This window comes from Tetrao urogallus (assembly GCF_951394365.1).
Source record: "Tetrao urogallus genome assembly, chromosome: Z".
NCBI classification, from domain to species: Eukaryota; Metazoa; Chordata; class Aves; order Galliformes; family Phasianidae; genus Tetrao; species Tetrao urogallus.
Window position 1 is genome coordinate 56860126 of NC_136816.1, and position 26586 is coordinate 56886711.

At 38.0% G+C, this 26586-nt stretch overlaps 1 protein-coding gene across 7 annotated transcripts in view; it reads left to right on the plus strand.

The window, feature by feature from the left end:
- PDE4D (phosphodiesterase 4D) overlaps positions 1-26586 on the plus strand; it is a gene marked incomplete at both ends in the record, with an annotated part of 482189 nt that overhangs the window by 330913 nt on the left and 124690 nt on the right. The window contains one exon of one of the 7 annotated variants that reach the window (XM_079548417.1): positions 9244-9308. The exons of the other annotated variants lie outside the window; for them this stretch is intronic. Coding sequence (XP_079404543.1) covers positions 9244-9308 — 65 coding nt within the window. Of the gene's footprint in view, positions 1-9243; positions 9309-26586 lie in introns of those variants that run through there. 7 annotated transcript variants of the gene reach the window in all.

Sequence of the window (26586 nt, forward strand, 5' to 3'; positions counted from 1 at the left end):
TACTGAGCTATAATAGATTTTCAAGAATTTGATGACACATGAGGCATCTGTTTTATTCTGTTTTATTTGCCCTTCTAGACAAAGAGGAAAGGTGCATATTGCTAAACCAGTGTCCAGTGAAGTGATGCCGAAATACTTGCATCCAATTTCTGTAGAGCATATATGCACAGCATTAAGTTTTTGGCTACAGGCAATTCTGCCACTGCTGCTGACAATTTTTGATACTTATTTTCCAATGTGCTCTGTTTATGCCTGATAAGTTGTTTAAGGGGGGAAAAATAACTCAGAAAAGTAGAACAGAGTTCAGACAAGACTAACAAATTTGCACTAAAATGGAAGGAAAATTAGGATTCTAGATGTCAGTGTATTCAGGAGAGTTCAGTCTTTAGTAAGATTGAGTGCTATGCATAGGTGACATACCAGATATATATATTCCTTTTCATCACTTCTACTCTGGGAAGCAGGACCCAAAGGGGAGAAGGTGCCACTGTCTTGGCATTGCTCCTCTCTCACTTCTTCCAAATGCAGAAAGATTAGGCCAAATGTTAAAATACTCCAAAATCTACATTTCTGTGAAAGCAAAAATTAAATCCTGTCTACTTTCAGTTAAAATGCTGCATGTAAGAAAGTTATGTCATAGTTTTTTACAGTTTTTAAGAATTTTATCATGCACATTCCAAATCACTCATAATTGAGGTTTCCAGAGGCCTAGGCAGGTATCCCTTGTAGGCCACAAACAGATAGAGAGCTGTGAGGAGCAGTTCACTTTGTCTTAAAATAGATGTCTAAATCATGGAAATAGCCTGTCCCTGAAAGTACCTTTCAGAGCTGTCTATAAACAGAACCTAACTGACCAGCAGAAACCATGAGCCAAACCTTCTGACAACTCGAGGCGAGTGAGAACATTCCTTTCTTGGTGCACCTCATTGTATCTCAGTGAATAATTCATGAGAAAAAACATACTCTGAATTTGTGCTCATAGAATGTTGTCTTACAAGTTGCCACATTTTTAAAACACATTACTACTTTAATCACAATTCTGAGTTTAAGAACTTTGTATTAAAAATGAAGCAAATCTCCGTGTTCTGAGTGTTTATATAAAATGCATGAAGTTAATCTTTTTGTTGACGTTCACTACAGCAGCTAGATTAAGTCCTTGGAGCTTTCCATACCTGTAAAAATAGACAATAAATGTGATTAGAGAATTTTATACAGATTTCAGTGGATATTTTGGATTAGTGTTTCAGTGGAAACAAAAAATGACCAGGAGGTGTAGTTCCTCTTCAAGAAAACTTTAATGACATAGTGAGTTATTTAATTTAACTTCCTCACATTTTTCTCAAAGATGTATAATGTTGTCCCTTTTATGGTTCTATGACTTTATGTCATTCAATCAAAAAAGAGTGCTATCCATGTCTGTCTCATACCGGTCATTGTACAGTACCTGTGGATTATAGACTATAGTAAAGAAAACCACTCTCCTCTCTTTTAGAAAACTGTGCAGATGTAAATACCATGCAGCTTAAATTTGCTTTCAAGAAGACTTTTTGATTGTGTTAATTGAAATCTTCACAGCTTGCAACAAGACAAAAGCATTATGGGAACAAATTCACTTTAGAATATGTGTGGTAGGGGAATGCAGTTTTGCTGTTAGTGGTAGATTTTTTTGTTCTGCACAAGATAAATTATCTTTAGAAGTGCCTTGATAATAAAAGATTTGCTACCATGTGTAAAACTTAGGTGCATCTGTAAATTTTCAAGTTATATATATAAGTTTTGTCTTCTTGAAATCATGGTATATTTTGTACTCTTGAAATAAAACTATGATGTCTTCTTGAAATGGTGGTATCCCTAAGTGTCTCCCAGATGTATCTCCCTAGGTATTTGAATGATAGTAGTAAAACTACCCCATTCTTCTAAAAAGGAGTGAAGTTAATCCTACAAAATATTATTTGTTTATTATTCTTACTTAGCAGTAACTTTGTCCAAGATCAGCACAAATTATGAAATTTTTGTAGAGGGAATACAAATCTTACTATAGTCTCTGACCATGATGAGTAGTCCCTGCATAATTTACCAAAAGGAAAAAAAAAGAAAAGAAAAAAAGTTAGTCTTTACCATTTCTTTTTATCCAAAAAGATTGATGTATTTGACTTGGAAAACTTAGCTACTGGTTAACTCTGCACTGACTTAAGTTTAAGCAACCTATGCTTATTTTTTAAGCAGCTGTTTGGCTAAGACGCTGTAATCCAAGTCTGTGTCTAGCAAATAGTTGCTAATGAGCTATGAACCCTTGAAAAACAGAAGGTATGATGGAAACATCAATAGATTTTACCTCTAAAAGCATAATTACCTCTGTAATTATTGCAATATGTCCATTTAAAGCTGACATGACTGTATTTTTATAATGCAAACTACGTTTTTATAGTTATATAGAGTTTGAATATCTGTTCATGTGTGTATGTCTTATTTAAATAGAAGAAAAAAAAGCCTAATATATTAGGGAGCCTTAGTTCAGCTCAAGTCCAAAGTCTTCCTGTGGTCTAGTATTTAGTTATAGTTTACTGACTGTTTTCCATTATTGATCCAATGTTTGCAGTTAGCTTCCAGCCTTAAAATTTGACCAAACCATAGCCCACAGCCATAGATAATAGCGTTGGTTCATGAACTCGCAATATTTTCCTAGAAAGTAGAGTCAGAAAAAATATTTTTTTTTATTCCTAAAAATGATACCAATTTTTTTTTTTTTTTTAATTTCTAGCAAAAGAAGCTTCACACAGGTACTTAGATTAACAGTGTTAAGCTTCTTTGTTCTGCAACTGAACCTAACTGATCCCTTATAATCAGTTAGTAATGAAATTATTAATCTCCAAATACATCACAGAATGAATTAAATGAGAATTTAGCTAAAATAAAGGCAGAATGATGGAGGGATGTATTTTCACCCTAGCATATCAGGAACCTGGCTTCTGCTACACTGGGAAGTGAGAGACTGTAAGTCCTCTCCACAATGCAAGCCTCAACTGCTGTTCATGGCACAGCACAGGCAGCAACACCACACAGTTTTTAGTGGATACTGCATCTAAATATCCTTAGAAAACCAAGTGTTATTGAAGCATATATTTGATTTAACAAGACCAAATTCCAGGTCCCAAGTGCTTGGGGTGAGGTGGCTGGTAAGCTGCATGGAGCAAAAGGATCTGGGAGTGTTGATTGATTCCCAGCTGACCATAAGCCAGCAGTGTGCCCAGGAGGCCAAGAACACCCATGGCCTCCTGTCTGGTATCAGAAATAGTGTTGTCAGCAGGAGCGGGGAAGTGTACTCAGCTCTGATGAGATTGCACCTCAAATACTGTGTCAGATTAGGGCTCTTTGTAGAATCACAGAATAATAGAATGGCGTGGGTTGTAAAGGACCTGGACCTCAAAGATCATCTAGTTTCAACCCTCATGCCACAGGCAGGGTTGCCAACCACTAGACCAGGCTGCCCAGAACCACATCCAGGTCTTCACTGCATGAGGCTCTTCACTACGCAAAAAACATGGAAGCCCTGGAACATGTCCAGAGAAGGAGAGCTAAGCTGGTGAGAGGTCTGGAGAACAAGTCTTAGGAGGAGCAGCTGAGAGAACTGAGATTATTCAGTCTCTAGAAATGAAGGCTCGAGGGAGATCTTATTGCTCTCTACAGCTGTATGAAAGGAGGGTGAGGCGAGATGGGGGTCAGCCTCTTGTTTCATGTAATTAGCAATAGACTAAAGGGAATGTTGCACCAGGGGAGGTTCAGGTTGGATATTGTGAGAAACTTCTGGCTGCCCAGAGAAATGGTGAAGTCACTGTTCCTGTTTAAGAAACATACACATGTGGTGCTTAGAGACATGATTAGTGGGCGTGGCGGTGATGGGTTGACTGTAGGACTAGATTATCTTAGTGGCCTTTTCCAGCCCTAATGATTCTATGAGTCTATGAAAAGGTACCATGGCAGAGTGCCATGGGCCTCATTTCTGGTCTTCTTTGCAGTGTGTGGAGTTTTAACTGCTTGAGTGTGGGTAAGCCCTGGTAGAACATGTAGTAAATTTATTTACTCTGTAATCACTGAGCAAATAAGATGTCTTTATTCATAAATCAGGTAGTTTGATCTAGGCAGCTAGGTGTAAGAGAATATCGGAGGGAAATGTTACTGACTATATTTTTTCTATGCCCTTGGGTTTGTCTTTTTCACGGAGTCACAGAATGTTTGAGATTGGAAGGGAACTCTGGAGGTCATGTGGTCCAACCACCTGCTCAGCAAGAATGGACACCCAGAGTGGGGCCACCTAGAGCACATCAGTTGTTTTGCTGCTTTATTTTTTCATTCTTAAGGGTACCTAGTTGTGAATATTAACATATTTTTCAGTTGCTTTTAATAGACAATGATATATAGCTCCTTCCTCTTCAATGTGTTAGCTTCCGTCTGGAAGGAATATGATGTTCCTTAGAAATGAACAGCAGAGTTTAATCTTCTGGCATTCTGTCAACACCCTACAAAAGAGTATTTTTGAAATCATTTGTTATGTTGAGCAGTAACAGTTCTGAAATGTCAAAAGTTTCCTTTTCTAATTCTGTGGCTAATTCTTATAAGTGCTTTTCTGAACCAATACTTGCATTACTCTTTCTCAAACCCACCCAAGTACAGGTAATATAAGAACATCTTGCTCATCTTTTCTGTCCTTCAATCTTGTACTGCCATTCAGAATATAAGAGGATAACCTAGTGCTACGAATTAACTAGGATGAAACGCACAACTCATAGTTAGCAAAGCTGACTAGTATAGTTAGTGAGGAATTGTTTTGCTGTTGTGAAATAAATGCTCCTAGATTAATTTCAGGTCTCAATACCTCTTTGCATACTGAAAGCTATTTCATGTAGATATGAGGAAAAGAAAAGAAGGATAGAAAGTATGTCCAAGACTAGCTGCAAGAGCAGTTGAACAAAACTCAGTGTGGCACTGAGTGAAAGAGTTTAGTTCCAGGTTTTAGAGGAACTACAATTATCCCATCTGAAGTAGTATCGTGAGGAAACCAAGGCTCCTCATCAAGAAGCAAAGGTGTGTCATTAGCCAACTTTACTTGGCTGATGTGCATTCCAAATAACATATTTACAAGCCCAGTCACTATTTACATGATGAGATTTTATTTTAGTCTTCCAGGATTCTTTTTTTCCTGACACACTGACAATGTCCCTAAGTCTCCTCAGACAATGTATATATATTAGATACACCAGAATTTTTCACAACCAGGAAAATGGTATCAGTTGTTGCAGGTTTAACTACAGTGCTAAACTCAAGTCTTACCAAACTACAGGGGGTATTTGTTTTGTCTTCATAAGGAGAATTGTCTGTTTCTTCAAGTTGTATACAAAAATGACAATAACCTGGCACCTGCAGCATTCTTTCAGTGCTTTGGTGTCTGGATGCTTGTTAAGCAGCTAATTTGCAAACAAGAAAGCCTAAACTCAGAGTGGTTAAGAAAGATTCTCAAGACAAAAATGTTCCCAAACACAGAACAAAACAATTCAGCCTGTGTCTCATTCCCTAAGCCATGTTTTTTCCAATCTACTTTAATTTTCAATTTTGTGTAATTTAACATTGGTTTTTAGTTATTAATTTCAGAATGAGAATTAAGAAGCAAGCATCCTCAAAGTGACTTGAATCCTGCACACATTTTATTATCAATGTCTTAATTATTTCTGTATCTTTTCTTCTGCAGACACTGACTATAGTCAAAATATCAGTCACCAGATAAACACAGATAATAAAGACTGTTGCTTTTACTGTTAGCATATGTAGCAGGACTGAACAGCTTCAACTTTTGGTATTCTCTTTATCTGACAATACTTTTTCCTCATTTTCATTATGCAGTGAATGCTTGTATTAATTGTGATGGCATTCTAACAAGAGCTTAGTCCAGTTTTTTTTTCCTCTTTTTTTTTTATCTCTGTCACCCTAAAAAAGGATTCCAAGTAGGAAAAGAAATACTTTTTTTTAATTTTAATACTACAGAATTCTGTGTACAAATCCAATGCTAAAACGTCTGTTTGTCTAAAATATATGCTTGTGTTAACAAACATTACATATCTTATATGTACATCTCTAAAACTGTGCACATCTGCTAATAAACAAGTGTATGATAGTGAATACACTTACACAATTCTCTTCTTTAAAATAATTTTAATCTTGGATTTTTGGATTTAATATCATAAAATGCAATAGCTCTTACTGAAAAAATATTGTCTGGGAAAGAAAGAATGCCTGTAATGAACACAGATAGATTTTTCTATCTGCTGAGAATTGTCTCAGCCTTTACAATGAGGTGGATCTGACACTGAGATTTCTCATATCTTTGAAAAGTTTCATTTACTTCTGCTGATGTCTTCTTACTATTAAAAAAAATAATAATAATTCATTACATCCGTAATGAATTTTCCACTGCTATCAGACTGAAATGGCTGTATATCTCTTTACTTCCTTTATTTCTCTCAGCCTCTCACAATTTGAAAAATTATGTTATTTGACCCCATAGCAAAGCCTTGGACCTAAAATAAATGATCCATCATCTTTCTCCTCTGTTTAAATCATTTATATAATCACCATTTATATTAATGTTAAACTAGGCTTTTTATATGAATTATAAGCTTTTGCTCATATTTTGCTGAATTTGTTCTAAAACTTCCCCTGGCAACCTCTCTAGAAAATTTTCTCTTTCTCACTCTATTAATGCTGAGTTCCTTGCAAATAACTTTTTTCACAAATGAACCTGGAAAGACACGAACACTCAAGGACCATGAGTTCTCCCTTCTACAGAAATTTGTTTTTCAGGAAATCCATGCTGAGAACAGGCTCTGATTTGACTGCTTGGAATATATTTGCAGTACGATAGTACTATATATTATGGCTTCTGTTCTGAAGTTGACAGGCACTTGGAGGACTGAAGTTTATTTCTACAGAACTAATGAAAGGAGCAAAAAAAAAAAAAAAAAAATCATATTAGTTGTTTTTTAGTGTTTTATCTCCACTGATGATCAGATATTTTGAACCTGAAACTGAACTGAAAAGCATGAGCAGTATATACTTAATACACAGCTGCAGTTAGTTTATGTAGTATAGTAATAATTAGTATATAAATATGCTGCAGTGTACTAGTAGTTATATTTGTATTAACTGTAAGTAGGAGGCAGCAGTGAGACACTTCTGACAAAAGAAAGGATCTTGTGATACCTAATGCATGGTGCAGCAGAAATTATCCCTGAATATTCCATTCCTCTATACTACTGTGAAACCATTTAGTGTACAGATCTCTTTGTCTTGCATGTGTTCTTTTGTTGATATGGGAATCATGTTGATATTTTTCAACAATAAACAACCAGACGAGCTTAAAAAAAAAAAAAAAAAGCTGCAAAATGACATATATGTTGTAACAGCCCAGAACCCCAATTTCATACCAATTTTCTTTTTCTTTCTGATCCATTCCATCTGTTTACAGAATAAAAAAGTTTCACAACATAGTGCCAGAATTTGAGTCCATTGTCACAGACGTGTGCACACAGTGACAGACCCAACTGTTATTAAAGGTCCCGTGACTGTGTGACCCTTTGAGCTAAATTTATCACAGATGCTTTTTCCACCCTTTGAGGTTAACTTTTATGATTCTGCCGAACTCTTACAAAAGCTCCTGTGTTAACCAGTAGATGGTATTTGAAAGATGGATGCCAAAAAACATGAAGAACAGAGTGCTTAGCATGAAACCTTATTAACATTCCTTCTGCTGCTGTGGAGCACTTTATGTGCAGATGACTAGCACAAGCCTCCAGGGCAGTTAGGATCTTTCCTGTTGATATACAGTGTAGTTTGTAAATGCATTTTACTGTACTGCTAGAAAGTGCAAAGGTTCCAGAGAGCTTTACACATTTTACACACATTTTTGTTTGATGAATGGTTTGATATGTTAATGCAGGACATGTTCATCATGTTTTCCTTCTATTTGTCAAGTCTATGTACATTTTCAGAGTGAAATTTTTACTGCTTTCTTTCATTATTAATCAAGCTGCACTACTGTAGAAAGTAATACGCTTCAGAACTTCTTAACACTTTACAAAGGAATGGCTATTATGCATGTAACCACTTGTTGAACAACAACTCTGCTCTTTCAATTAAAAAATATACATATAACATAAGATAAAGGAAATTCAAAATGTATAATTTGTCTGCTCACTGCTTAGTTCTCTGCATGTTCATTTTTTCTCTTTTACCACTGAAACTGTCAAATTGCAATAATATTTCCTCTAAGGAAGTAACTCTCAAGCCTCTTTGGTAAGTTTTTGTCTAGATATTAAAAATGCAAGCTTGGCCATTTGTAATGCATAACTATTAATGTACTTACTATAACAGGAAAATATCTCTTTCTGCACTACAGGAGAGAGTTCTTCAACCAGGCTGTTTTGTCCTTCACCAGTTATTAACAGTAGCTGTTTGTATGTGTGTTTGACTTTAACAGTCACGAAGGAATTTTATTTTTACTGAACTTCCCCCCCAGTGTTTTGAATTTCTTTCAGAGACAGAATGTTTCTGGTTTGTGAAGTTAAACAACAGTACTTACACAGTATATAGTAGAGGCAAGGGTTAGCAGGAAAAGAAAGGGAAGAATTATACTTTTAGGTAAAACTTTTAGTTAACTTGGAATGGAAGATCTTTGTTTCTTTCTTTACTCCACAGAGATTAATTTATCTAGCAAGTCTCCAAATGGAAATTCCCTGCAAGTACACAAGCATTACTGTACCTTACATTCGTCTTTTCCTTTCGTTCTTTGTCCATCAACATTGTTGTTTTTTTTTTTGAATGTGATTGACCTTTAAACCTGTTGTTATCAGCCTGCAAGAAAGAGATAGAGACTCTTTTCAGCTGCCTTGTTTCCCATGTGACCTACAGGGAGAATAGATTCAAAATAGACTAGTTCCTCCCAGGGCAATACAAGGCAGAAGAGAAAAGCACTGTCATTTCCGAACAGCACAGTGCTAGAGTAAATTCAGTGTGAAAAAGGAAGGAGTTGCAGCGTGTCAGAATTCTTCCTCTGGAGCCGGGATTATTACAGGAAAAGCATGTGAAGGATTTTTAAGGAGAGGATTTTAAAAAACTCTTTGAAATGGAGTACTTGGAGCATTATAAGGACAACTGATATTTGAATGCTAGAAAGACTGGAGGAATTTTTCCAATATGAGCATTGTTATGAAGCCAAGATCCCGGTCTACCAGCTCCTTAAGGACTGTCGAGGCAATGTGGTAACGTGTTTGGCTTTTTTTCTTTCAAGTTTCCTTTCCTAATATGGGGACACAGACCTGCCCCAGGAAATTCACAGGGTTTGATTGTGATCTGATAGATTTTGCACGGTTATCAAAGTTGTTCAGCTATTTCACAGTTAATAGTAAGAAAAAAAAAAATAGTTTCTTTGTACAATACTGCATGCGTAGTATTTTTTAATGAGAAGAGTTTTGCGTAGGTTTTTCCCATTTAGTAATCAGGTTCAGACCTTGCACTTACAGACACTTTCTAAAAATCTTCAGCAGCAAAGTTATTACAGTCAGCTTGCAGTTCTGGAGGCTGGAAAGCAGAACTAAGCTATAGTTTGCATGAACTATTTTGAGAACCTTACATGTCATTTTGCTGCATAAATAGACCAACTGGTAGAGATAAGTGTCCTGGGAGGAGACAGTGGCATGAGTGAGAAACTGTGCTGTGTTATGGCTCACACATTTCCCTGCACTCTCTGCACAGAGGCTCGGTGGAGTAAAGCAGATTGTAATAGTGATCTGTGTGTGTGATTTTCTTGCTATTGGTTTCAGTTACCAGTTGTCTTTAAGGAGATTTTCTTGAGGGACTTTATGCTTTGTATAGCTTAGCAAGGGCAGACGGGACAATTTTTTATGAGGTATGTCCTGGTTTTATGATTTTTGGTTATAGGTATTCCCCATCATATAAAATATATATAAAATAAATTCAATTTTCTCTTTCAGTATCTCCCACATTTTTTTTTTCTTGACCTTTTTTTTAATAAAGTCATTGTCATTTTTGTAAAAAAATAGCAGACTAATTGTTCATTACTTCATAACTGCTACAAAATGATATTTTAAAATACAGCCTTTGTTTAGACATGTGTCCCATGTGTTACTGTGGGATAGAACAGTAACTACATTCCTTTCTGAGCAAATATACTAAGTTAACATATTTTAAAATTAGCTCTTAGAGCATTATATTTCAGAGTCCTGAAATTAAATCATTCCAGCACTGTTGTTAAAGCTGGTAACTTTTTCCTAACTTTTTTTTAACTGAAAACGTGTTTCAGCAAAAGAAAATGAAGCAACTGCAGTACTTCAGCTAAAGAATGCTCCCAGTTGTTCTCAGAAGCTGCTAAGGAAGTGCTCTGCTGAAGCAACTGCAATAAAAAGTGTTTCCTTATCTTTATTAAAATGTAGTAAAGTAATAATAAAATGTCAGTGAACTGGATATGACTAAAGCGTTACGCTGTACCACCACATAAAACAATTGTGTCTGGAAGTGTCACAATAAACTGTGTGTATCCAAGGTAGTGAGCTAAACTCTACGTACCATAATTATTACGTAAAGATAATGCAAATGAATCACTATCTTCCTGATTAACTTATCTTCCTTTCAATTACATCTTTTTTTTGACTGCTGACTGCTTAATCTATTGAGTTGTGCAGGGAAAGAAGAACAAAATTCTTTCAAAAGGAAAAAGAAAAGTCTCTTGTGCTGTATGTGCAGACTAGTATGACCACCAGGTACTGTCTGAAATAGCTGCCTGTGTCCTTTTTTGCCAACGCCTTTAACTAGCGCATTGATCTGGTGGGTGACAATCCATTTTCTACTAACTGTGAATTGAGTGTCATTTCCTACCCTGCCATTTGGAAACATTACCTGAGGTCAGGACGTGTCTGAGAGGGAGATCCTTGAATCGGTCCGGATGAGGTACATACTGTTCTCTGGCAGCATGCGACTGAGCCAGGCAGGCCCTGCCTGCGTGGAGGACTGGAGGAGGAGCAGGTGGGGAGGGAGGGAGGGAGCCAGTAGCCCCTCCAGAGCCTCCTTAAGGAGCCAGCTGGTGGGCTGCATAGTAGTGGTCTCCAGCCACTTGCTGGCTTCAGCTTGGGGTTTCTGATCACCAGACCTGAGAGTCTATGAGTTTAGTTCTGTGGATCGTGCCATTCCCAGTGTGTGATAGGACAGAATACCAATAAAATTGTAACAGTCTCACCATAATATTAAAACAAAATGCTTAGGTGCAGTTAGTGTGATAAAGGCAGCAATGCTGGTGGATATTCAGGGTGGGAGGCAAGGAGGGCTGAAGCACATAATTCTCCTTATCTGTTAACATAGCAGGAGGAGCCAGGATAAGGAGAAATGGAAGACTGCAAAAAGAAATAAAAATTGCAGTGGTTTTTTTGGAGCATAGGAATGAGTCGCGGTGTTGTACTATGAATATCCATCTTGGAATGGTTTGAGAGAAATGATCCTGGGATATTCATACATGGCAGTTTCCCATTTGAATAATGTTCCCCTGAAGAACAGAATCCAGGCTCCCAACATGCCTGTAAACCAGAGAGAGGATGGATGAAAGAGAATTCTCTATTCTCAGTTCCCTGAAATCATACTGACCCTCCATCCAGAGCAAGAGAAGAACATTACCGTATATGGTAAAAACATATACTTTTCAGTATTAATATTTAAAAGCATCCAGAGGGTATCACCCACTATTAGTGGGTACACCAGCCTGCTCCAAGGAGGCTGTGCTGATGTTCCACTGCAGGGTCTACAGACAAACGTGCATCTAAGACACCAGGGGAAACTTCACCGAGCACTGTAATGACGGAAGTAAATGTAGGCGGTTGCTTTTATGCAAAATAATGATGGAAGTGATTTATTTAAGAACGATTACTTAATAATTTAATATGGCTTTAGTAGCACTGATTTCTGACTTCAAGATGCAGTTGTGAAGTGCAATTGTGAATGAGAACATTTCTGAATAACAGTCTAAAACCAGTAAATGGTGGTACAGACTTCTCAGTGGCAGAAGTTGGATTTATCTTGTTGCTCCTGAGAAGAAATAACAACATAATGTGGAAATTCACATTAATGTAAAACCTTAGGAGACAGTATTAGATAAGTATTTAACAGCGTTTTCTTGACTATTTAACACTGCAGAGTGTAGGAGGGGTAGAATGACCATGTGTTCCACCAAAACACATATTTTACTTTCTAAGGTTTGGGGTTTTTTTTATTTTTTGTTGCTTAGATTTCTTTGGTGATATTTTTTTGTGCATAAATATTCATTTGGAGGAACTGAAATATGCTTTTGAAAGCCTAAGAAAATCAAGCAAGTCAACTAAGTAGCCAGGGGATCTGGACAGAAGCATATTGACCAGATATTAGAACTTCTCTACTTTTTCATTATATAGGTAATTAGTAAAAAGATCTAAGAAGTATCAGTAATATTGTCAGCTTTTACCACAGTTCTTTCTGCAACATACCTGTTGCTTCTGGATTGGTAGTTATCTGTTTACTTTGTGAGTTAGCCTTTCTCTGTCCTTACTTTTTATAACATATGATAATTCATGCTTTCCTGGTTTTTGGATCTTACGGTTGCCTGATCTGCAAAGGGCACATACCAGCCTCTCTTCCACCCTCAGAGCAGAGGCATGTGGTGATTCAGTTTGTGGTAATCTACAGAACATTATATATGGTCTTATTTAACCCAGTGGGTGGGTAGCACTGTTTGTCTGTGATATCAGGAAGTTTAGAAGACTGGGAATTGCTGAAGGTTGTTGGAGGAAGCTTCTCAGGCTACAACATGGAACAAAACATTTTGAATGAGCTTTTCCTGCTTGTACGTTTATGTCGGAGATTCCAATAAAAGTTCTATCTAATGGAGATCAGAATATACTTGTGGCTTGACACCAGTGGACAGTGTTGTTTCTGGGCCAAAGAAACTACCACAGAATAATGAGATCCATCAATGCTGACCTGAGCTAGCCACAGTAGCTTCCCAGCCTGAACATGGCACAAAATTAGACCTTGCCATGGGCATATCCCAGTCTTTTGACATGAAGAGGGGGTTATTCTATCATGCTGTCTAGCCTCAAATAGTTCAAATCCGTAGTTATTGCTATCTGCTCATTGCTAGTATAAAGTTGATATTAGTCATAGAATTATAGAATTGCTCAGATTGGAAAAGATCTTCAAGATCATTGAGTCCAACCATGACCTAACCATTCTACCCTAATTCTAAAATCCCTCTGCTAAATCATGTCCCTGAGCACCACATCCAAATGGTTTTTAAACACATCCAGGGATGGTGACTCAACCACCTCACTGGGGAGCCTATTCCAGTGCTTAACAACCCTTTCTGTACAGAAGTTTTTTCTGATATCCAACCTAAACTTCCCCTGGTGCAACTTGAGGCCATTTCCCCTCATCCTGTCACCAGTGAGAAGATACCAGCCCCACTCTTGCTGTAAGCACCCTTTCAGATATTGGAAGAGAGCAATAAGGTCTTTCCTCAGCCTCCTTTTCCCCATACTAAAAAGCCACAGTTCCTTCGGTTTCTCCTTGTAGGGCATACTCTCCAAGTCCTACAGAAGTCTTGTTGCCCTTCTTTGGACCTGTTCCAGCACCTCAATGTCCTTTCTGTATTGAGGTGCCCAAAACTGAACACGGTACTTGAGGTGAGGCCTCACCAGTGCCGAGTACAGGGGCAGGATTACTTCCCTAGTCCTGCTCTCCACACCATTCCTGATACAAGCCAGGATGCCACTGGCCTTCTTGGCCACCTGGGCACACTGCTGGCTCATATTCAGCTGACTGTCCATCAGTACACCAAGGTCCCTTTTTGTCAGGCAGCTTGCCAGTAATTCCTCCCCAAGCCCGTAGGGTTGCCTGGGGTTGTTGTGACCAAAATGCAGGACCCGACACTTGGCCCTATTGAAACTCATACAGTTTACCTTGGCTAATTGATCCAGTCTATACAGGTCCCTCTGCAGGGCCTTTCTCCCCTCTGGCAGATCAACACTCCCTCCCAACTTGGTTGGCATTGGGCTTCTGTAATTACTGACTTTCAGACTGGCAATCCCAGTTTTGTGAAGATCAACAGCAAAGACAGGATATTCCTGAAGGAGTATTTGTCTATAGGACAGAGAAAAGTATATAAATGTTACTGTGAATTATACTAGCAGCATGTGCACTGTTAGGATGTTGAAGAGATCAGGGTTTTGTATTCCTGCACAAGATGAATGATTTTTTTTTCTCCAGTATTATGTTTGTTTGCAGGAGGAGTTTGTCTGTTGTAACTGATGATATTGCCTATTTCTTATTACCACGGCTTATGAAACCACTGTGGAAGAAAAGTGGATTGAGACCTTGCTAGATTTTCAATTGCACTTTTAGTATCTAAAGAGGTTAAATATAGTCAATTTGGACATCTAAAAGCAAGCTACGCATGGGGATGCTACAGTATATATGCAAAACTGGAGGACTGGTAAATGCTGAACAAAGTCTATGAGCTAAAGATGACCTTTCCTGCAAGATTCTGACTTTGGTGCAATTCATAGCTGGCTTAATTTATTATAATAGACTTTCATAAGCAGTATGGGCCCCAAATCATGAAGTCAGTAGAAGTTTGTGGTGGTATATAAGCTTTTATTTATTCTCCCATTGTCTATCCTAATGAGGAAGCCTGACAGAGTTAAGCTTCACACTATTTGTCAGCATCATGCTATTTTCTACTTTGTGGTATGTTAAAATCATATTTTTGTGAAATGAAATGAAAATTAATACTATTTTCTACAGTCAATTAAGGATGATGTTTATGGTGATCAGATGTCACTGGGGCTGATCAGTGTTCTCCCTAGCCTAATCTGTCTTCATCAAAAGAGGGAACTTGAACACCTACTCAACTTCTGCTGTTGTGTTAGGGTTATTATATATGAATCCTTGCCTATGTGTAGATGTGTTGCCTAAAGTTTTGGCTAATCTCTTTTATGAAATTGCTAGTACAGTTTTCCTCCACAGCCTTCTAACTATATTGCAAGCTGAGTGAGAAAGTGCTTTTTAACTGTGTTCCCAACTGGCATCCTGTTAGTTTCAACAGATGTCCCTCAGTTCTGTCATTATGGCATTTGGTAAAAGATACTGCATTCACTTGATCCACCATCTTCATGATTTATAAAGCACAGTCATAATCTCCTTAGCATTTTCAAATCAAAACTGCAGAGTTGTAGCCTTCTTAGTCTTTCCTAATAAGGGTGCTGCTCAGTCCAAGCCATTTTAGCTGCCAATCTTTTCGTTTCTTCAAACACAGCTATGTTCTTGAAATATGGAGATCAAACTGCACATATTACTCAAGGCTTGTGCACATCAAGGTTTTTATACAGTGATAAAATGAAGATTAGTTCTTTATTAAGTACCCTTACTTATCATGCCCATTAGCCTTTTTGTCTGTCACTGCAAACTGAGTCAGTGGTTTTAGAATTGTATCTGTTTTTCTTTTCAAGACAATTTCTTGGCATGATCTCATCTCTGCATTTTTGTACAGCTGAAGTATTAGCCTTGCCAACATAACATCAAATTACTTTAACATGAATGTAATAAGAACTGCTGTCTTGAAATAATGTTTTTTAAACAAGCAAAAGTATTGTAATCCATACCAGACAGAACAAATGGCAGTTTGACTCCAGCAAAGAAAGGGCACATACTCACAGATGCAGTATTTCAAGCCACATCAATCAATCCAGTAAAACATACATGCTATTCTTCCCTCGCTGCATGCAAACACATGATGTAGTTCTCTGCCATTCGCTTTAGTGTCCAGCTATCCATGCTTAGTTTTCCTGGAGAGATGATTCTGCTTTTAAAGCATAGTTTGTCCTCAAATCTTTTCCTTCTGCACATATGCAGATTAACAGGTTGTGGACAAAGCTCCATTTAAATTTAGCCAGACCGTGAGACCAGCAAGGATGAGGCACTTCATTTTCTATCTCTAGCATTACAAAAAGAATGCTGCAGGCGTCATGGGTGTCCAAAAACTTATTCACAGATCGTTCAGCTGAGGATAAAAAGTAGCCCAAGTTTTCAAATCTGGATCAATAATGAGGTATCTCCAAAAAAGTATTCTCCCATTTATTCCCTTTCATAACACCATGGCTGAACTAGTTGGCTGCAGTTTTTTTCTAAGATGAGGGGCACATTTCTTCCAACATACTTTCATGAGAAGCACAGTTTCAGTGTAAGATATAAACAGATTGGATTCAGCACACAGAGCACAGATGGCTGCTATGTCTACCATGGCAGACATGAGTTTACCTAAAGTTGCAGTCTCACACCCTTAGTGGTCAGAAATACATGCTCTCAGGGTATAGCTAATGTACTTTATTTTAGACATCTGTCTCAGAAGAAGATGTGCTCTAGATGCCACATACTTTGTCAATGAAACCAATGAAAAATCTATTTACTTCTATTATGTACTGCTTGGCGTAATTCCAGGTATTTTTGGACAAACCTAACTCATACAGTAGCACAGTGAAATTCTCAGACCTCACATTTAAAAATTCAAGGTCCACTGATGATAGATAAGGTTATAAATTTGACATCAAAGGTTCAAAAATGAAAAGGTGAGGAAGAGATTGGTTATTTGTTTTTTACAACCTCACAATTTGAAAGACAATCCTGTCATTCTTGAATACTTACTTTTTGTTGAATACATGAAAGATAAGTAAAGAATCATTTCTTATATTCAGATACGTGGGCTGCATACCAAAACCTTCCTGCATGCAGGAACCAAAAGAACTATATCCATGACCAAGCAAGGGATAATAATATCCTCCAGATGGACCATACCATTTAATCCCAGGCACCACTACCCCTAGCAAGTAGAGAAGTCACATCTCCATTGCCAGTCTGCAAACAATTCTGTGCCCGTGGGTTTTCTGCTAGGTATAAAATATACCTGCAGTGGGACAGATACACCAAAACTGCTGATGAGAAACAGATTTTCAATCATGCTTTAGTAGCAAATATTCAGCAAATTCAAATGCAAGACCTTGCAGCTATGTTGAGACAACCCCCATTACAAATACAGTCTGGGGGGTGATAGGATTGAGCGCAGCTCTCCTGAAAAAGACCTGAGCTGGTACTGGTGGATGGGAAGCTGGACATGAGCCATCAGTATGCCCTCACAGCCCAGAAAGGTGCAGAGAGTTCTTTACAGAGAGAGTGGTGAGGAGCTGGAGCACACTGCCCAGAGAGGCTGTGGATGCCCCATCCCTAGAGGTCAGGACCAGATTGGATGGGGCCATGGGCAGCCTGGTCCAGTACCAGATCTGAAAGATGGTGGCCATGCCTGTGGCAGGGGGTTGGAAATTGATGATCTTTGGGGTCCCCTCCATCCCGAGCCATTCTATGACTCCAAGGGGGTTGGAAATTGATGATCTTTGGGGTCCCCTCCATCCCGAGCCATTCTATGACTCCAAGGGGGTTGGAAATTGATGATCTTTGGGGTCCCCTCCATCCCGAGCCATTCTATGACTCCATGAAAGTCAACCATATCCTGGGCTACATCAAAAGAAGCGTGGCCAGCAGATCAGGGAGATGCTCCTGCCCCTCATAGAATCATAGAATGATGGAATGTCTTGGGCTGGAAGGGACCTCAAGGATCATCAAGCTCCAACCTTCCTGCCACAGGCAGAGCCACCAACCTCCACATTTAATACTAGACCACTAGACCATACTCTGCACTGGTGAGGCTTCACCTGGAGTACTGAATCCTGATGTGGAGTCCTCAATACAGGAGAGACATGGACCTATTGGAGAACATGAAGAGAAGGGCCACAAAAATGATCCAAGGGATGAAACAGCACTCCTACAAGAACAGGCTGAGGGAACTGGGCTGTTCAGCCTGGAAAAGGCTGTGAGGTGACCTGAGAGTGGCCTTTCAGTATCTAAAAGGGAGCTACAGGAAAGAAGGGAACAGACTCTGTGGAGATAGGACAAGGCAAAATGTTTCAAGCTCAAAGAGGATAGATTTAGGTTAAATATAAGGAAAAAAATTTTTATGGTGAGGGTGGTGCGGCACTGAAACAGGTTGCTCAGTGATATGGTGGGTGCCCCTTCCCTGGAGACTTTCAAATTGAGGCTGGATCAGGCCCTGGGCAACCTGATCTAGTTGAGGTTGTCCCTGTTCATTGCAGGGGAGTTGGACTACACGACCTTTAAAGGTCCTTTCCAACTCTAAGGATTCTAAGATTCTATAAAATGACTGTACATCTGGAGTACCATTCAGAAAATCTGGATTTTCATACCAACACAGATAGGTTCTCTGTGCTGTCCATGGGGCCATCTTCCCAGTGGCTCACTAGAGAACCTCACTTCCACACATGCACAATTGTGAAAATCCATACCGTAAATCTTCCCCACATAATTTATAAATAAAATGCTTTGCAAGTTTCTCCAAGTTGCACTGACAACTTTTTACAGAACAAAAAACATCTTTTTGTTTTGTTTATTTCTTCTTACTCTTGATTCATATGTGTATTTACTTCTCTTGTTTTGTATAAAGATGTTATGATAAGGCTTTTATCTGCTGAGGTTTCATGTAGATAGGAAAAAGGAAGTGCAGAGGAAGGATGCCTGATAGACTCAAATGCCATTTCCCATGTACAATATAGATCACATCCAATTCATCATTCTGAATTTGTTATGTCTGAAATTGCATTAAAAAAATGTTGGCAGATGTAGCCCTAGCTCACAGAAAGAAAAATTATGAATTAAATATGAGCATTTATAAGTCAAAAGGCCTGCATTTGCTGTAAAAGTGTAAGACAACTGTCTAAGCTACCTCTGACATATTTGGTAATGGTAAAATTGAGCATATTCATTCATGAAAATTTACAATGAATGAAAATTCGAAGAAGCAAAAGAGCAACAGTAGTGTCAGTGTATCTGCTAGTGATATATCAGCAGACATTTTTCAGTAGTACCTGCCCCTTAAGTCTCTTTTTGTTCTAATGTACTTGTTTGCTTACCAAACAGAAACCTACACAGAGTTACCCTAAGAAGGTCAGTAATGGACAGAGTGAAAACCAACATGCATTCTGTCAGACTGGAAATGGAATTAAGACCTGTAAAGGATCATTGCTTGTGCTGGAGAACCAAGATGCATTTTCCACCTACTTCCAGTGTAATGCAAGGTTGCTTGTAAGCATGTCCAGTGATGTGAAAGCAATTAAAAATGTACAAAGGACTGCTCCAGTTGAACGTGCTTTTGTAAAATGCAGCTTCAAAGCAGTTTGTAGCTAGGCAGTTAGTCTGAGAGGAGCATTTAGCAGATGTTGCTAAATGCTAAATGCTTCAAATGAGTTTCAAATTTTTTCATGTCCCCTTCAGTTTTAAAATGGTGTGAATTCTGAAATTGAAATGTCCCACAATTATGTAATAATTTAATTTCCTACTTTTCTTATTATCTCTTAACCACCTGGAAGTCAAACCATTTGTACAATATACTTTGCTATCTCAAATAGTCTTTACTCAAGCAATTCCTGACTTCTTGTTTATTTGGGAACAAATCTTGGTTTAGATGGAAGAAACTGTATACTATATCTTCAGCTTATTTACAGCATCAAACAATTGGGCTATTGGGTTTGGATTTCCTTTGCTTCCTGCCCTACAGTCTGGCTCTTTTTCCTTTTTTTTCTAAATTCCTTTGGATTTATTTACCATTACTATCCACTGTTTCACAACTCATTTTATTAGTGATTCTGAAAAAGTCGTTCTAGAAGTGATGATGCTTTTGCTGTAAAATGTGACTGAGAAGAGGAATTGTGTGCACGTCAGGAAGTACTGTGATTTCATGCTTTTCAGTCTGGAAAACAGTGGTGTTTCCCTGACTTCTTTTCTTAATTAATTCAGTAACATAGACCTATGAATCAGATAATGGGATAGTGGGCATGTGCCTTCTGTGTCACTAGGGAGAAAACTTTATGCTTAAATCACTTGGGCTGTTTTTTGGTCTGTAAGAGGCATAGTGATCATTTTGGCTGTTTTGTCCACTAATTAGTATTGTAAATCTACTTCTAAATTTGAATTCTGTCCTTGTAATTTAACAAAGTTTTGTTTTTCTCATTTGAAATTTAGTATTTTTCTCTCAGCATCACAAGATACAAGAAAGCCTACAGTGTTAAGTATACTGAGAACTAATGTTTTGGCATTATTTCTCATTGTCAAGTGCCTGTTGTAGCAGCTACTGCACTAGATCAGAGGCATTCAGTGTCCAAAAAGTTCACCATAGTTACCTTCTCCCTTTCTTTATTATGTGCATATCCTGATTTGGTACTTGTCTGTCATAAGTTGCTAGAAGTTTAAAACACAATTAATTTTCACGGGAGAGAGAATTCAGTGGTTTGGAACCTGAGGATGATGAGGCTGTCTACTGGGCTGTTACCACAGACTATTAACAGGAAATCCACATGATATTCATCTTTTGTTTGTACTCACATGAAGAGGAAATCTGAGAAGAATCAAGGAGAAATACAGACAGACAACAACAACAACAAAATAAAGTATTCAAGTATTCAAGTGCAGATGTGCACAGCATGAAGGATCCTGTAAAAATCAGAATATTTTTGAAAGACATGATAAGAAAATGTATGGATCAGAGCCAATGGGACTACTGTTTCAAAACTTGCTGGTGATCAGTGTTAGAAAGTACAATCCCATCATTAATTGCTTGTATACAATTAAATCTAGGCTGTGTTTGTTCTGAAGAAAACTATTCAGTTACTCTTCTTTCAGTGAGCCTAAAAAAGATGTGGCTGGATCAGCAGTATTGAACCTGTGCCCTTTCCAACCTAGTCCTCAGAAGTTTATTTTCTGATGCATCCTCTTGTAAATGCTGAATAAGCTGGCGTATGTTTTGGTCTTTGGTTTAATGGTCTTCTTACTCATGAGTCACCTCAGTGCTGTCTGAATTCCCTACTACTACAGAAAGATCTCTGCTTATCTATGTTTGTGTAGGACTCAAATGACGGTTTGTGTTTGATGCCTTTAAGCTCAGGACCTTTGAGAAAATGTAAAAAGAAGTGACTCAGCTGATACTGGCACAAAGACTGTTTTATGCTTAGTAACTCTGATTCGTGACTTAGTAACTGACATGTATTTTCCATTATTTAAGGGCCAGAAATTTGAGCTGGAAAGATGCTAGGAAGTATTTTTTGGACCTCTGGTGGTAGAAGTGGTGGCAGCTTTCATAAAATCTCAGTTAAAATTATTTACCTCTTATTACCTTGTTTCTCCTTTATTGATCTGCTTGTAACTCACATGCTCACAGTTACGTACATGCATATGAAGCCCTCCCAAATACAACTGACTTTCAGCTCTAGAGATCTAAGTTTCCATAAAGTTCCTGCTAGTGCTTATCAGCTGTTCCATCATTTGTCTTTGATTCATAGATAGTAATTACATTTGCATTTTTGGCAAGCAGAAAAATTGCAGCTGTGAAACAGTGTATTTTTCTTCTTATAATTTCCATTCTTGGAAAAAGCTGGAAATGTATAACTAAGAAAAGATGTTTTGTAAAGCCATCAAAACTTAAAGTCTTGTCCAACAGCTTCTCCACCTCAGAAATGCATTCTTTCCTGTGTCAGCATGATGGCCTTATGACTTATTTGCTGATATTCCGCATTTGCAACTGTCACAATTATTTATTTCAACAGTAAAACGTAACTTCTTACATATGCTGTTGGTACCATTACAAGTTCCAGATGGGTGGGAAGCATGTGTTTTTATTTTCTAGATGACCAAAAATCAATTAATGTCTTAACCAGTCATTGTTTTCTGACTTGTTTGCTGATACAAGAAATGGGAGGTCCAATATGATTCCTCTAACTGAAGGGAAAACATTGTAACCCTTGTATCATTAAGATGACCAGCTGCAAACCACCTGGTCATTTCAAATACTAACCATGGTAATACTTGGGTGTTTGCTTCAAAATTAGAAATTATTTTAATTTAAACATTCCCTGGAAAAGAATGGCAAAATGGAGGAAAAGTTATTTTCCAGATCAAAATTCCTTGGAAGAAACTGTTGAAATGTAATAGTGAAACAAAAAGTGTTAATGAAAAGTGCCATGCATTTCTAACTGCAGAAGAAAAACTAAATGCTGTCAGATCTTAGAATATGCTTTTTGTCATTCCTTTATGAAAGTATTTGTAGACAGAGTTTTATTTGACAGAGATACAGATGAGCCAGAAAAGATGAGTTTGCTGAATATGGATCCTCTGTTAGATTTCATTTCCCTTCTGCACACACATATCCAGTCCATTCCACCTTTTCCTGCTGCTGTATATTCTGTACCATGCTGTGTTTAACTATAATAGTCTTGGTAAACAATGACTTTCAGAGCAGAATTCTTTGACATTGCTGTATTGTCTCTGTGCAGCTCAGGAACAGTGTCTAGTTTCACCTTAACTATTAGTTTCCTTAATGTTCAATTAGCCTCAGATACAGCATTCATTGAAGCAAAAGAAGAGGCTCCATTTCTTGAAGTTTAGCTTTGCAGAGTCAGCTCTTGTGCAATGCTATTTATTGCAGCTGGTTGGAAAAAAAATTAAATCCAGCTTTGCGTAACGGATGGAATATAGAGACAATGGAAAACAATACTGTGTAAAACAATAGTTCACGAAGATTACACAGTGACAGATATTCCCACTACTTTTATTTCTTTGTTCTCAGGTATCAAAGAATTGCATGAATGTTACTATTGAAAGTACAAGCAACTCTGTACATTAAAACATTTCATCAGGATTTTGTTTTGCTTTAACCAAGATCTTTGACTCAAGCATTCTTGTAGTAGTTCTCTAAAAAACTGTACAAAGCCATGAACATTCTGTAAAGATATGCCTGTGTTTCTAAATTGCAGTCATATTTTTATGCTTAAGTTTATTAGTGCAAAATACACAGGCATTTCACTTGTGCTACTTCGTTCACACAGGGCCTGATAGAAACAATGTCGGTCTGTATTGTCTTCACTTTCAGCGTACAGAGGAAAAAAAAAAGTCAAAGAATATATTGTACCTGCCTGCTTAATTGTCTGTCGTTTTAATAGACCATGTTTCTCATGGAAAGGCAGGTTCTAGTGTGTCAGCAGAGAGCCACGTCTGGAAGGAAGAAACAACAAAAAAAAATGTAGGAGAGGAAAATATGTATATCAAGATTTCATTAAGACAGAACTGCCAGATTCCTAGGAGGAGGTGCTTGCTGAGGTGCTGGCACGTGGCTGTGCAGCAGGCTATGCCAAGCACAGATTTGGCCACTGTCAGGTTGATCTCCTTTAGACCTCAGTAATACTTAATCTGCTGCAATAATTACTACTTTTGTTGTTGTTGTTGTTGTTGTTGTTGTTTTAATTCCATCATTCCTCTGGGGAAAAAAAGATTATCTCACCTGAAATTTCATAATAATCTCACAGAAGTGTAGCATATCAAGGCTTTCCTTCACATTCTTCCTGTTCTTTCAAATGTTTCCTGTGAGAAAAGCAGCAATACTCATACATTTCTGCTCCAAATCAACTTTTTATAGGTTCTTAAAAAGCAGAGTTTCTGATATTCCCATTGCCCCACTACTCCCAGTAGAACTAATTTTAGTCCTTACAAAATTTATTTTTTGCTACCAGATCTCAGCACTTCAAAAAGTATCCATTTCGCAGGTAGGGAAATGGAAGCACAGAAGGGGATAAAGTGATTCACTCAGGATGACTCATCCAGCGCCAGAACTGTTTTGTGTATCCTATTATCTTCCTTCAGTCCTGCAAAAGAAAAGAATGAACAAAGAATTTCCTGGTAGCTTATAGAGGAAAACAGCAGTGTCTCTCTCTCCCTCAGATGCCTGGAGGGCTCCGCATCTGTTTAAAGTTTCTCCTTAAGAACTGAAGACTTTGTAAATTCTGCTCCAGAATCACAGTTGTTGTGACTGATTGTGCATGTATGATTGTGTCCACTGTGGAGGGTACAGCACCATATGCATGATGGGTTCATCAGGGCTCTGGGCATGTAAATCAAGTTTAGCTGAAAGGCACTGCTTGAAAGGCATTTTTTATTTGGCAAAATTGTTGATTATTCTGGGAACAGGGTAAAATAATTGGCATGCAGTAAAGTATAGCTGGAAATGCAGCTTTTTCCTAAAGAAGCAATGTCATGCTCTCATGTTTTTAGTTTTATCCACTGGGGCATTGAGCTGACATTTCTCCTTCTCTGGCTGCTAGGTTGCACTTCGTAATGTTTCCAGAGTAATATGATCACCTCCTTGGCACCAGCAATTATGGCATGCCCTGTCCCAACCTTAGTAATGACGTCGATATCAAGAAAATAGGCTCTTGAAATCTAGTCGCCAAGCAGATTTTTGCGTGAAGTGAAATTAATCATTCAGAATTTTTCCTGAAAGACTGAAGTAACTTAACGCAAAAGATGCTCCTGATTTACTTAGTTTTTATTTTCTGTTTGTGAATGGATGGAATTTTAATCACTTTATCCCAAAACATTCTGTAGTTTAATCATTATGATTTGATGAAATTTAGTAATGCTTTTGACACACAGCCGTTTGGTGCTAGGGGGAAGGCTTCAGTCACATGTTGGGTGAGGAAAGGCAACATGCTTTTCCTGACAGAGAATGGCAGCAGCAGAAGCAGTTCCAGCAGGGAAGATGGTTGATGGATGAGCACATCAGAAAGCAATCAGTCTGCTCCCCTCCCAGATTCTTAATGTGAACTGGAGCACAGAGTTCAGTCTCTGAAATTGGCTTGTGTTTACAGATAACTTTGTAATTGATGGGAAAAGCCTGAATTGTCTTTGAATGTAGTCATAGTTCTACAGATAAATATTTCTGTATGTAGTGGGCTGATTTGTAAATTTTAGATAGACATTGCTTTCTGGGGAAGAATGCTATATTTTATTTTGCAATGTAAAGTGATTTTTTAACAGCTTAACATCACTCACATTTATTAAAAAGTGAGGATTTTCAGTTCCTGTTTCAATCCACTACATCAAATCTGCTCCCAGGCGGTGTAATACTAGAAAAAAAATGCCTTATTTCATGTAGAGCCTGTAAGCAGATATTTTTATTACCACATTCCTCAAAAGAGAGACTTTTTTCCTTAGTGAGATGTACTAAGCTGTGCGTGTGGCATCAGGAAGACTAGCAGCTAGTGCTTTGTTTAATCTTGCTCCAAGTTAATTTGAGAATTGTTCTTCAGAATTTGTAGGCTTCTGCTCATCTAGGTATTTTAGCAAATTAGAGTTGCTTAACATGTAGTAATTTTACACCTCATAACATGTTTATATTTTGTTAACAGCTAACGCATTGTTATTAGCATTTGCTTTTTGGTTCCAACAATCATGTGCACAGTAGGGATCTCACAGTAAGTAAAATTTTATTGACAGTATAGTAGCAGGATAGGTTTAAGTGGCAACATATTATAATGCTAGTTAATCATAAAGAGATTATGGATGAGATGTTCTGATGATCTTGAAATCTGTAAAAGATAAGATCATTCAAACATGTCTTGTAACCAAAATGTTTTATACATTCATCTAAGTACTAGCCTTTAGAAATCAAATCTGCAGCACTGCGTTTAAAGTCTGAGTGCTTTGGTAGTCCAATAGAATAGCTTCTGATAATCTACAGGAAGCTGGAGAAGAAAATTTGAGAAAAACAATGGCAAAATCAAGAGTGTAAAGATTAACCACATGAGGAAGCATATCTCTAACTGCACAGGTATGAACACTGTAGCTTCATATGCAGTTCATTACGGTCAAAAATCAAGTAAAAGAGAAGGAAATATCAATATTAGAATTGTTTTAGGAAACTTTGTTTAGTTGTGTTGAGCATAAATATGCTGATGAAAAGTTAAATTTTAAACTTTCATGGTAGTTTTACTTGTCTGAGTGCACAGAATGAATGTAGCTCAATCACAGAATTGTTTGAGTTGGAAGAAATCTTTAAAGGTCATCTAATCCAACTCCCCTGCAGTAAATAGAGCCACCCACTGCCAGATCAAGTTGCTCAGAGAGGTCCAACCTGTCTTTGAATCTCTCCAAGGATGGAGTATCCACCACCTCCCTTGGCAACCTGTTCCAGCACTTCACCACCTTTATTGCAAAAAAATTCCAGTCAGTTTGAAACCATTTCCCCTTGTACTATTGCAACAGATCCTGCTAAAGAGCCTGTCCCCTTCTTTCTTAAACCCCCCCACTGGATACTGAAAGGCCACTATCAGGTCTCCCTAGAACGTTCTCTTCTCCAGGCTGAATAGCCCCATCTCTCTCAGCCTGTCCTTGTAGAAGAGGTGTTCCATCCCTTGAATCATTGTTGTGATCCTCCTCTGGACACACTCCAACAGGTCCATTTTTTTTCTCTCCTGTACTGAGGGCTCCACATCTGGGCGCAGTACTCCAGGTGAGGTCACTCCAACACAAAATAGAGGGGCAGGATCACTTCTCTCTCTC